The sequence below is a fragment of the Trichomycterus rosablanca genome, chromosome 16, assembly GCF_030014385.1.
Source record: "Trichomycterus rosablanca isolate fTriRos1 chromosome 16, fTriRos1.hap1, whole genome shotgun sequence".
Classification (NCBI taxonomy): domain Eukaryota; kingdom Metazoa; phylum Chordata; class Actinopteri; order Siluriformes; family Trichomycteridae; genus Trichomycterus; species Trichomycterus rosablanca.
In genome coordinates, this window is record NC_086003.1 from 29,815,313 (window position 1) to 29,829,045 (window position 13,733).

At 41.0% G+C, this 13,733-nt stretch overlaps 2 protein-coding genes across 2 annotated transcripts in view; one reads left to right on the top strand and one right to left on the bottom strand.

Moving 5' to 3' along the window:
• rpl17 (ribosomal protein L17) overlaps positions 1 to 13,733 on the top strand; it is a 172,607-nt gene that overhangs the window by 67,005 nt on the left and 91,869 nt on the right. The window lies entirely within an intron of this gene.
• On the bottom strand, positions 7,208 to 12,481 carry LOC134330465 (mediator of RNA polymerase II transcription subunit 15-like). Its single transcript, XM_063011608.1, has 11 exons — positions 12,357 to 12,481; positions 10,295 to 10,382; positions 10,073 to 10,124; positions 9,959 to 9,982; positions 9,671 to 9,826; positions 9,191 to 9,576; positions 8,362 to 8,435; positions 8,031 to 8,118; positions 7,808 to 7,859; positions 7,694 to 7,717; positions 7,208 to 7,558 (listed from the first exon to the last, which is right to left on the bottom strand). Exons 1-11 carry the CDS (start codon positions 12,422 to 12,424, stop codon positions 7,500 to 7,502), a joined length of 1,071 nt encoding a protein of 356 aa, XP_062867678.1. The 5' UTR covers positions 12,425 to 12,481; the 3' UTR covers positions 7,208 to 7,499.

Here is a 13,733-nt window from a genome sequence, read left to right on the forward strand (position 1 = left end):
GTCAATATTTTGTGTGGCCACCATTATTTCCCAGAACTGCCTTAACTCTCCTGGGCATGGAGTTTACCAGAGCTTCACAGGTTGCCACTGGAATGCTTTTCCACTCCTCCATGACGACATCACGGAGCTGGTGGATATTCGAGACTTTGCGCTCCTCCACCTTCCGTTTGAGGATGCCCCAAAGATGTTCTATTGGGTTTAGGTCTGGAGACATGCTTGGCCAGTCCATCACCTTTACCCTCAGCCTCTTCAATAAAGCAGTGGTCGTCTTAGAGGTGTGTTTGGGGTCATTATCATGCTGGAACACTGCCCTGCGACCCAGTTTCCGGAGGGAGGGGATCATGCTCTGCTTCAGTATTTCACAGTACATATTGGAGTTCATGTGTCCCTCAATGAAATGTAACTCCCCAACACCTGCTGCACTCATGCAGCCCCAGACCATGGCATTCCCACCACCATGCTTGACTGTAGGCATGACACACTTATCTTTGTACTCCTCACCTGATTGCCGCCACACATGCTTGAGACCATCTGAACCAAACAAATTAATCTTGGTCTCATCAGACCATAGGACATGGTTCCAGTAATCCATGTCCTTTGTTGACATGTCTTCAGCAAACTGTTTGCGGGCTTTCTTGTGTAGAGACTTCAGAAGAGGCTTCCTTCTGGGGTGACAGCCATGCAGACCAATTTGATGTAGTGTGCGGCGTATGGTCTGAGCACTGACAGGCTGACCCCCCACCTTTTCAATCTCTGCAGCAATGCTGACAGCACTCCTGCGCCTATCTTTCAAAGACAGCAGTTGGATGTGACGCTGAGCACGTGCACTCAGCTTCTTTGGACGACCAACGCGAGGTCTGTTCTGAGTGGACCCTGCTCTTTTAAAACGCTGGATGATCTTGGCCACTGTGCTGCAGCTCAGTTTCAGGGTGTTGGCAATCTTCTTGTAGCCTTGGCCATCTTCATGTAGCGCAACAATTCGTCTTTTAAGATCCTCAGAGAGTTCTTTGCCATGAGGTGCCATGTTGGAACTTTCAGTGACCAGTATGAGAGAGTGTGAGAGCTGTACTACTAAATTGAACACACCTGCTCCCTATGCACACCTGAGACCTAGTAACACTAACAAATCACATGACATTTTGGAGGGAAAATGACAAGCAGTGCTCAATTTGGACATTTAGGGGTGTAGTCTCTTAGGGGTGTACTCACTTTTGTTGCCGGTGGTTTAGACATTAATGGCTGTATATTGAGTTATTTTGAGGGAAGAATAAATTTACACTGTTATATAAGCTGCACACAGACTACTTTTCATTGTGTCAAAGTGTCATTTTGTCAGTGTTGTCCCATGAAAAGATATACTTAAATATCTGCAGAAATGTGAGGGGTGTACTCACTTTTGTGATACACTGTATATATATATATATATATACTGTATATATACCATACTTTATATCTCCATTGCACAGTGCCTGTTGCTATTCATGTCACTGCCACATTTATTTTATTTTATTCTGTGCTCATATATAGTATTTATTTTGTATTATTTCTATTTTATTATTTTATGTATGTTTGTTGACACCTGCACCAAGAGAAATTCCTTGTACATCTGGTACTTGGCGAACAATAAAGATTCTGATTCAAACAATACAATCTGTGAAAGTTATTCCGAACAGTGATCAGTGGCTTGGATCGAACCCATTTTGTCAGGATACACTCCTGTTAATATCTACTGCAAAGAACACTTTACAACAGTTTAGTATATTACATACAGTATATACAGTGTATCACAAAAGTGAGTACACCCCTCACATTTCTGCAAATATTTCATTATATCTTTTCATGGGACAACACTATAGACATGAAACTTGGATATAACTTAGAGTAGTCAGTGTACAGCTTGTATAGCAGTGTAGATTTAATGTCTTCTGAAAATAACTCAACACACAGCCATTAATGTCTAAATAGCTGCAACATAAGTGAGTACACCCCACAGCAAACATGTCCAAATTGTGCCCAAATGTGCCATTGTCCCTCCCTGGTGTCATGTGTCAAGGTCCCAGGTGTAAATGGGGAGCAGGGCTGTTAAATTTGGTGTTTTGGGTACAATTCTCTCATATTGGCCACTGGATATTCAACATGGCACCTCATGGCAAAGAACTCTCTGAGGATGTGAGAAATAGAATTGTTGCTCTCCACAAAGATGGCCTGGGCTATAAGAAGATTGCTAACACCCTGAAACTGAGCTACAGCATGGTGGCCAAGGTCATACAGCGGTTTTCCAGGACAGGTTCCACTCGGAACAGGCTTCGCCAGGGTCGACCAAAGAAGTCGAGTCCACGTGTTCGGCGTCATATCCAGAGGTTGGCTTTAAAAAATAGACACATGAGTGCTGCCAGCATTGCTGCAGAGGTTGAAGACGTGGGAGGTCAGCCTGTCAGTGCTCAGACCATACGCCGCACACTGCATCAACTCGGTCTGCATGGTCGTCATCCCAGAAGGAAGCTGACGCACAAGAAAGCCCGCAAACAGTTTGCTGAAGACAAGCAGTCCAAGAACATGGATTACTGGAATGCCCTGTGGTCTGACGAGACCAAGATAAACTCGTTTGGCTCAGATGGTGTCCAGCATGTGTGGCGGCGCCCTGGTGAGAAGTACCAAGACAACTGTATCTTGCCTACAGTCAAGCATGGTGGTGGTAGCATCATGGTCTTGGGCTGCATGAGTGTTGCTGGCACTGGGGAGCTGCAGTTCATTGAGGGAAACATGAATTCCAACATGTACTGTGACATTCTGAAACAGAGCATGATCCCCTCCCTTCGAAAACTGGGCCTCATGGCAGTTTTCCAACAGGATAACGACCCCAAACACAACCTCCAAGATGACAACTGCCTTGCTGAGGAAGCTGAAGGTAAAGGTGATGGACTAAACCCAATTGAGCACCTGTGGCGCATCCTCAAGTGGAAGGTGGAGGAGTTCAAGGTGTCTAACATCCACCAGCTCCGTGATGTCATCATGGAGGAGTGGAAGAGGATTCCAGTAGCAACCTGTGCAGCTCTGGTGAATTCCATGCCCAGGAGGGTTAAGGCAGTGCTGGATAATAATGGTGGTCACACAAAATATTGACACTTTGGGCACAATTTGGACATGTTCACTGTGGGGTGTACTCACTTATGTTGCAGCTATTTAGACATTAATGGCTGTGTGTTGAGTTATTTTCAGAAGACAGTAAATCTACACTGCTATACAAGTTGTACACTGACTACTCTAAGTTATATCCAAGTTTTATTTCTATAGTGTTGTCCCATGAAAAGATATAATAAAATATTTGCAGAAATGTGAGGGGTGTACTCACTTTTGTGATACACTGTATCTGATAATATTTACTGCAATCACACTAAAGTTTTTTTAATATTACATACTACATTCTTCTATTTATTTTATTACATAGGTTGTACAACACTACTTGCTAATTATTATCATAATCACACTTCACGTCTATGGTGCAATACAAAAAAGTGCAATATGTAATATATTCATCTAATTTTTAATGTATATATTTTATTTTTTCACGATAATATATGTATTTCACTGTTCTTAAAGGGAATTTTTTTTTTAGAGTAAATAACTACACACTATGTGTGCGATTTTTTTCACTTGGTTGTAGTTTTTTTCCTGCTTTCATTTCTGCTGTAACAAGTTAATTTCCCCAAGGGGATCAATAAAGTCTTATCTTATTTTAATACTTGTGTACTTTTAATACTTTTTGCTTTAATGTATCTTGAGCTGCTGTAATAACTGACTTTTCCTATGGGATTAATGAAGTGATCTATCTATCTGTCTGTCTGTAACAGTGTCCATAGTTGTTTTAATAATACTGTACTTTGTGAAATTCCTGCTAAATGCTACAGCTCATATATATATATATGTACTGGTGATTGGTAAATTCGGTTCATTTTATGGACTCGGGTTAATCTGAGTCACTCAGTAATGTGATCAGTAATGTGATCCGGTTCACTTGAGTCACTGACATCTTGATTGCGATTGATTTACTGCATCCAAATATCACTTGTCTTCCGTGCACTCATCTTCTGTAAGTAAATCCTTCTCTCTTCATTCTCTTGGCACCTCACACTTCTCTTATCAGTGACAAGTTGACACTTGGAATAGGGGAGAGGGGGGCAGACTCACCTACCAATCAGATGGGTATATTAATGGTTCAAGGGTTCAAGGGGTTGGTCAACAACAAATTGCCATGGCAACTTCACCCAGTCAGGCAGCCACAGTGGCACCAAAAAAAAACAGTCAATAGATTACCATGGTGAAGGGCTGTGATACTCCTTAAGTGGTACAGTACTAAGGTAGCCTGTAAGCATTTGCATTTTACTAATTATATAACTATATTTTGTTGTTGTTTTGCTTACAAGAAAATATGCTGCATTACTAATCTATATGAGCAGCACGGTGGCTCGGTGGGTAGCACTGTCGCCTCACAGCAAGAACGTCCTGGGTTCGATCCCCAGGTGGGGCGTTCCGGGTCCTTTCTGTGTGGAGTTTGCATGTTCTCCCCGTGTCCGCGTGGGTTTCCTCCGGGTTCTCCGGTTTTCTCCCACAGTCCAAAGACATGCAAGTGAGGTGAACTGGAGATACAAAATTGTCCATGACTGTGTTCGATGTAACCTTGTGAACTGATGAATCTTGTGTAATGAATGTAACCAAAGTGTAAAACATGACGTTAAAATCCTAATAAACAAACTAACTAATCTATATCACTACTACTGATAATAGTAATAATAGCATGCACATAAAATCAGCCACATAACCAACACCAGTGTGTTTAACCGCTTGTTTATTGGAATATTTAACTTATTATTTAGATTTACAGAGTGGAGTGAAGTTGGTCCAGCCAAATCATCTGAGTCCGCACCGTTTCCAGTGAGCCAGCTCCGGGTTAATTGAGATTAATCATTAACCCGGGTGATTTAGGAACCGCCCAGCTCTACTCGGCAGTATATTAGATTCGATTAGTTTAGATTAAACTTAATTGTCATTACACGTGTACAAGTACAAGGCAACGAAATGAGGTTTAGCATCTAACCAGAAGTGTAATAGCAGTGGTATGAACAAGATCTATAATCTACACTATAAACAAGATATGTAGCTAAAACAATATACATATTAAGGTGCAGATTAAGATCAAGGTGCTATGCAGGTTAAAGTGATTAGGGTGCGATGGACACGATCAAGGAATGTGTACGTAAAAACATGGTAAACACATGTATACGGTATACAGTGCCTAGCAAAAGTATTCGGCCCCCTTGAACTTTCAACCTTTTGCCACATTTCAGGCTTCAAACATAACGATATGAAATTGTAATTTTTTGTGAAGAATCAACAACAAGTGCGACACAATCGTGAAGTGGAACGAAATTTATTGGATATTTTAAACTTTTTTTAGAAATAAAAAACTGAAAAGTGGGGCGTGCAATATTATTCAGCCCCTTTACTTTCAGTGCAGCAAACTCACTCCAGAAGTTCAGTGAGGATCTCTGAATGATCCAATGTTGACCTAAATGACTGATGGTGATAAATAGAATCCACCTGTGTGTAATCAAGTCTCCGTATAAATGCACCTGCTCTGTGATAGTCTCAGAGTTCTGTTTAAAGCGCAGAGAGCATCATGAAGACCAAGGAACACACCAGGCAGGTCCGAGATACTGTTGTGGAGAAGTTTAAAGCCGGATTTGGATACAAAAAGATTTCCCAAGCTTTAAACATCTCAAGGAGCACTGTGCAAGCGATCATATTGAAATGGAAGGAGTATCAGACCACTGCAAATCTACCAAGACCCGGCCGTCCCTCTAAACTTTCAGCTCAAACAAGGAGAAGACTGATCAGAGATGCAGCCAAGAGGCCCATGATCACTCTGAATGAACTGCAGAGATCTACAGCTGAGGTGGGAGACTCTGTCCATAGGACAACAATCAGTCGTACACTGCACAAATCTGGCCTTTATGGAAGAGTGGCAAGAAGAAAGCCATTTCTCAAAGATATCCATAAAAAGCCACCTGGGAGACACACCAAACATGTGGAAGAAGGTGCTCTGGTCAGATGAAACCAAAATCGAACTTTTTGGCCACAATGCAAAACGTTATGTTTGGCGTAAAAGCAACACAGCTCATCACCCTGAACACACCATCCCCACTGTCAAACATGGTGGTGGCAGCATCATGGTTTGGGCCTGCTTTTCTTCAGCAGGGACAGGGAAGATGGTTAAAATTGATGGGAAGATGGATGGAGCCAAATACAGGACCATTCTGGAAGAAAACCTGTTGCAGTCTGCAAAAGACCTGAGAGTGGGACGGAGATTTATCTTCCAACGAGACAATGATCCAAAACATAAAGCAAAATCTACAATGGAATGGTTCACAAATAAACGTATCCAGGTGTTAGAATGGCCAAGTCAAAGTCCAGACCTGAATCCCATCGAGAATCTGTGGAAAGAGCTGAAAACTGCTGTTCACAAACGCTCTCCATCCAACCTCACTGAGCTCGAGCTGTTTTGCAAGGAAGAATGGGCAAAAATTTCTGTCTCTCGATGTGCAAAACTGATAGAGACATACCCCAAGCGACTTGCAGCTGTAATCGCAGCAAAAGGTGGCGCTACAAAGTATTAACGCAAGGGGGCTGAATAATATTGCACGCCCCACTTTTCAGTTTTTTATTTCTAAAAAAAGTTTAAAATATCCAATAAATTTCGTTCCACTTCACGATTGTGTCCCACTTGTTGTTGATTCTTCACAAAAAATTACAATTTCATATCGTTATGTTTGAAGCCTGAAATGTGGCAAAAGGTTGAAAAGTTCAAGGGGGCCGAATACTTTTGCAAGGCACTGTATATGGGATTTATGTACAAAGCGCTGTGAGCACGCTGCCGAGTTATATGCTGAACAAGAGATCTATCAGGATTTAACTGTGGTTGCCATACGCATTTCAGGTGGCAATAAAGTTTCATCATCCCAGTTTGGTGTCCATCATTGAACAACTGTGTACAAAAAAAAGGGCAGAGCAGACTGTACTTCTTAAGAAGGCTGAGATCTTTTAACATCAGCAGGCCTCTTTTGTGCACCTTCTATCAGTCTGTGGTGCCCAGTGCTCTTTCCTTTGGAGTGGTTTGGTGGGGTGAAAGTGATTGAACAACAGACACGAACAGGATTAACAAATTTATCAAGAAGGACAGCTCCATAGTGGGGTCTGAACAGGACTCAGTTCAGCAGGTAGCAGAGATAACAATGCTCACAAAGCTCAAATCGATAATCACAAACCATTCACACCCACTTCATGCCCTGGAGGTGTTTCGACAGAGCACCTTCAGTCACAGATAAGATAACATAAGAAACTTCCTGCAAAAGATCAATAAAGTATCTATCTAACTATTTAACAAGGCGGAAAAACACAACAGAAGAGCCACATTGGTGACGTGAGCCCGCTTTGGACGATCTTCATGCAGAACTGGGACTCCCGGGGACGCCTGGGAGATTCTGCAGGGGGTTCATTGGATCTGTCGTGGGCAAAATTGGACAAACAAGAAATAATATTAGTAATATTACAAAACACTTGGCAGTGACGATCATGATCTTGGACTTTGAAGGCGTATTGGAAGTTTTGGTATTGAGCTGAATGAGGTTCCACCTACCCTGCACTCCTTGAGCTGTCTTATCTGGAATAAAAACAGTTCAACCGGTTTAACACCATAGGTTTTAGGAATAAATAATACAGATCATCAGACTGACCAAGTAATGGTACTTACGGATATCTCTGAATTGAATAATCAGCCTCGCAACCATGGACAGGTACTCCTCCTGTACACAAAATAATAAACACACCACACAGGCTTAGTTAACACAGCAACCCATTTTCAGCTTTAGTGTTCTTCTAAATACATGCAGAAGGTAGATTACATAGTGTCTCCAGATGCTATACGTGAATAAATGAAACAGATTCTAAACCTGTAAGAAGTACACATGACTTACTCTTGTTTCAGCTTTGATAAACACATGACCCTCCATTTCAGTGCTGGATTGGTTGTGTTGGGTTCCAGCCTTGCGCATGGCATCCTCTCTGTAAATCAGAACACTGTGAGTTTATTCTTCTAATCAAATCATTTACAAGACAAATCAAATATGTTTGTGTGTTTGACTATTATTGAAGCCGCAAAAGAGAAACTACATTTAATTAATCAGATGCTAAAAGTGATGCTAAATGTACGGTGCAGAGTTAGCTTGCGGACCCGGATGTTTCTCAAACGAACCGAACACGCAGTATTAATAATTTTGTCTTTATAATTCTTTATAAAATACCTACATTTGTGATAACACCTTCTGTCGGAATCCCTGACTCCTCCAGTCATTATCACCTCCCGGTACTTCCATTTCAAACTATAAAACGAACAGAAAGCGTTTTAGGTTCCGTAACCAGTGTAACGTGAACTATAGGCTGTGTTCCAATCCGACACTTGCTCACTATCGAGTGAGTCTCATTAATGAAATGCCTATTCGTCACCATCAAGTCACCTAAAATATGGAAAAATGACGTAGAGGAAAATTTGACTACATATTGGCATGACAAGCTCATGATTAGGTGTCTGAATACTTTTGGCCATATCTTGTGCACATAGTTGTTCATATGAACCATACTTGGTTTCCACCCCCACCCCAACACCAAAAAAGCAGCTCCCCCGACAACCACTGGACTCCTCCATAAAGAAAATGTGCATATTTTGCATTATCCAAATTTGGATATATCCAATTACACAGTGCATTCATGCAGCCGAACGAACCTCGTGCCTCCTATGACACATGAAACTGATGAGTGCTTCCTACAAAAAGGTTTTTTAATGCATGTGCCCCCTTTTTCTCCCAATTTACCGTAGCCAATCCTCTGCTGGGAACCCCAGTGGAGAGCCACACCCCGATCTCTGCCCTCCTCCACTTCATGTACAGGCAACCAAGATCCTACACAGCTTTTATAACCCCAGGTTTTAGTCCGGTCTTTCCCACCCAGCATTTTGTGTACTGCAGGCATTAGTTGATTGTGCCTGTGCCCAGACGAGATTCGAACCCGGGAGCTCGGAATCTCGACGCTGGTGTGCTGGTACAGAGGAACACTGTGTTCCTCCCCTGCCAGTGCTGACCTGGTTCTGCTGCTGCTGTTGAGCCTGGGCCTGTTGTTGCTGCTGCTGGTGCATCTGCTGCAGCTTCAGCTGCTGATGAAACTGAAACTGCTGCTGCTGAACCTGATACTGCTGCTGCTCCTGCTGCTCCTGCTGCATCTGCTGCATCTGCTGCATCTGCTGCAGCTTCAGCTGCTGCTGAAAGTGATACTGCTGCTGCTGAAACTGAAACTGCTGTTGCTGAACCTGCATCTGCTGCAGCTTCAACTGCTGCTGAACCTGTAACTGCTGCTGCATGGCTTTCTGCTGCATGGCTGTTTGCTGCTGCGTGTGGAACTGCTGAAACTGAATGGACTGCTGCTGCTGCTGCTGTGTCATTTGCATCTGCATCTGCCCTGCTGCTGCAGCTGTTTCAGAGAACAAACAGGTATAGGTATACAGATGTTTAAAAAAAAGACGTGAGAACAATGACCTGCGTCTTCTGTTTGCTACACAACGTACCGCCCTGCTGATTCCCCGGACCTCCCTGCATTGCATGCTGGCCCATCTGCATTTGGTTCATGACCCCCACGCCACTCATTTGAGCTCCGGGAGGACAGGGGGCCATGCCGACGATCCCGGGGACGCCTAGGAGATTCTGCAGAGGGTTCATTGGATCTGTCGTGGGCAAAATTGGACAAACAAGAAATAATATTAGTAATATTACAAAACACTTGGCAGTGACGATCATGATCTTGGACTTTGAAGGCGTATTAGTTTTGGTATTGAGCTGAATGAGGTTCCACCTACCCTGCACTCCTTGTGCTGTCTTATCTGGAATAAAAACAGTTCAACCAGTTTAACACCATAGGTTTTAGGAATAAATAATACAGATCATCAGACTGACCAAGTAATGGTACTTACGGATATCTCTGAAATAAATAATCAGCCTCGCAACCATGGACAGGTACTCCTCCTGTACACAAAATAATAAACACACCACACAGGCTTAGTTAACACAGCAACCCATTTTCAGCTTTAGTGTTCTCCTAACCCATGCAGAAGGTAGATTACATAGTGTCTCCAGATGCTATACGTGAATAAATGAAACAGATTCTAAACCTGTAAGAAGTACACATGACTTACTCTTGTTTCAGCTTTGATAAACACATGACCCTCCATTTCAGTGCTGGATTGGTTGTGTTGGGTTCCAGCCTTGCGCATGGCATCCTCTCTGTAAATCAGAACACTGTGAGTTTATTCTTCAAATCAAATCATTTACAAGACCAAATTAAATAAATATCTTAATAGAGAAGTGCATTTAATAAAACCAGACATTGTACAGAAGAGTAAACGTTTTCAATTACTGTTACGAACACGTGGCTGAAAATATGAATGTAAAGGGAGAAAAAAAAGCTATAAGATAAAAATATATAAAAGAAAACATCAAAACTGAAGTGAAACTGAAGAAGGTTTATACATTATACTGGTAATACTGTTTCATACAGGTACATTTGATCACAGCGGTGTTTTAAACATGACCTGCTGCAATTCTGACCAGGATAAAGCGCCTGACGAAAATGAAATGAACAAAAACAAATTAAACAATGCAAACTGCGTCTTGCTCTTTTCATCTTGCCAAAAACAGACAGATTTACTTCAGATCTGAAAGGAATCTTGTTGAAAGATCAGGGTGGTTGTGGGGCTGAAGCTGCTGGTTATAAAGCTGGGGGGATTTTGATGTTTGTTTGTTTATTAGGATTTTAACGTCATGTTTTACACTTTTGGTTACATTCATGACAGGAACGGTAGTTACTCCATCTGGTTTGGTTCCTCAACATCACATGAACGAATGCAAATGTTGGTAAATACTGGTTAACAGTCCGTGTGCTGTCGGGTCTGTTAAATATGTTCTATGTTACATGTCATACATGTGTAATTGTCTGTACTATTATGTGTATTGTGTGTACTACTGTGTGTATCATTGAGTGTATCACCAAAGCAAATTCCTCGTATGTGTAACATACCTGGCGAAATAAAGTGATTCTGATTCTGATTCATTACACAAGATCCATCAGGTCACAAGGTTATATCAAACACAGTCATGGACAATTTAGTGTCTCCAATTCACCTCACTTGCACGTCTTTGGACTGTGGGAGGAAACCGAAGCACCCGGAGGAAACCCACGCAGACACGGGGAGAACATGCAAACTCCACACAGAAAAATCGAACCCAGAACCTTCTTGCTGTGAGGCGACAGTGCTACCCACCGAGTCACCGTGACGCCCAGGGACTTTGATGCCATCTAAAATTCCATAATTCTGTCCCATACATTCATCGATTAATAATCTATAATTTATAATAATGTGTTTATAATTAATATTACTGCATTTATGTGTCTGTCTTTAATTACAAACAGAACCACGTGTTTACAGCAGGATCATTAAGGACTGGATTATTAACTAAAATTATGTCAGATGCTAGATTATGATTAGAAAATGTTCTACTAGTAAAATCTTTAAATATTTAGAGACGTCATAGAAAGCAGCAGGTCACCACCTATCACTCCTCATTTTAATGTTAAATTATTTGTTATTTATAGAACTAATTACACTTTTCGGAGGTTTGTTACGATATAGTGTTTCTCTGGAGAATTTCTGCAATAATTATATCTGACATTAATGAAAAATAATCTTTAAACTTCCTTACAAATTTACTTTAGACCAGAAATCAGAGATAAAAACAAACTGTTTCAGGCTACAAACATGGCCAAATTATATTACTCATTCATTAATAATCAGCATATAATTTATATACAATTAAACAATAAATAAAAGAATTACAGTATTAAACGATGCTTTAGACAAGATATAGTGACCAATAATGTTTACATTCATTCACTTGCTAACATGTTAGCAGAAAAGCTAGCTAAATAACGCAACCGCAAACCATCGCTTATAAGAAATGTTTAACATTTATTTCAATTCTATTTAACATTTTTCTATTTCCAATTGTGACATAACTTTCTGGTTGTGTGTTTGACTATTATTGAAGCCGCAAAAGAGAAACTACATTTAATTAATCAGATGCTAAAAGTGATGCTAAATGTACGGTGCAGAGTTAGCTAACAGGCCCGGATGTTTCTCAAATGAACCGAATACACAGTATCAATAATTTTGTCTTTATAATTCTTTATAAAATACCTACATTTGTGATAACACCTTCTGTCGGAATCCCTGACTCCTCCAGTCATTATCACCTCCCGGTACTTCCATTTTAAACTATAAAACGAACAGAAAGCGTTTTAGGTTCCGTAACCAGTGTAACGTGAACTATAGGCTGTGTTTCAATCCGACACTTGCTCACTATCGAGTGAGTCTCATTAATGCAATGCCTATTCGTCACCATCAAGTCACCTAAAATATCTAGCCCACTATTTAGTAATCTAGAATGCAATTTGGAAAAATGACGTAGAGGAAACGTTGACCATAGTGTCATTAAACCTTGTAACATGGGCTTGTATGGATTCGTTTCTGATTATGTTTCACTGTAGGTTGTGACTTCTCTGTGCCCATATAACTAAGAATAGTCATGTTTCGAGAAGATGGGGGAGCCACAGTAGCTGGTGGAAGTCCTACTTAAACACCAAACAACCTGTGAAAGTTATTCCAAACAGTGATCAGAGGCTTGGATCGAACCCATTTTGCCATGTGGCACTCAATCCACCAGCAGATATTTTTGAATTAGAATACACTCCTGTTAATATCTACTGCAAAGAACACTTTACAAGAGTTTAGTATATTACATACAGTATATATCTGATAACATTTAATGCAATCACATTTGAATTTTTTTTTTTATATTACATACTACATTCTTCTATTTATTTAATTACATAGGTTGTACAACACTACTTGATAATTATTATCATAATTACACTTCACGTCTATGGTGCAATACAAAAAAGTGCAATAAGTAATATATTCTTCATATTATTAATGTAGATACCTGTACTTACACTCCTGTTAATATCTACTGCAAAGAAGACTTTACAACAGTTAAACAGTTTATAACAGTTACAACAGTTATGTACGTATATATTACATACAGTATATATCTGATAATATCGGTCGGTCGGTCGGTCGGTCGGTCGGTCGGTCGGTCGGTCGGTCGGTCGGTCGGTCGGTCGGTCGGTCGGTCGGTCGGTCGGTCGGTCTGTCTGTCTGTCTGTCTGTCTGTCTGTCTGTCTGTCTGTCTGTCTGTCTGTCTGTCTGTCTGTCTGTCTGTCTGTCTGTCTGTCTATCTGCATCACCGAGTTGTCAATTACAGTTTTTCTCAGTCGATTTGGTACATTTCTCACATCATGATTTACATTGGCATCACAACAAGTGCATTTCTCAAAACAGTTCGTACAAACAGCAAAACTCAATGAAATACCTGCAAAAGCACGTACCTCGCTCAGAATTCTTTGTTTTTGCCTCAAAAGCAAATTTTTATGTCAATCAACTTGTCAGTGCCATCAGAATGTCTAGTCTGTGTGTCATTGCCTATGAACAAGGCAGTAAAAATACTTAGTCATGTTGT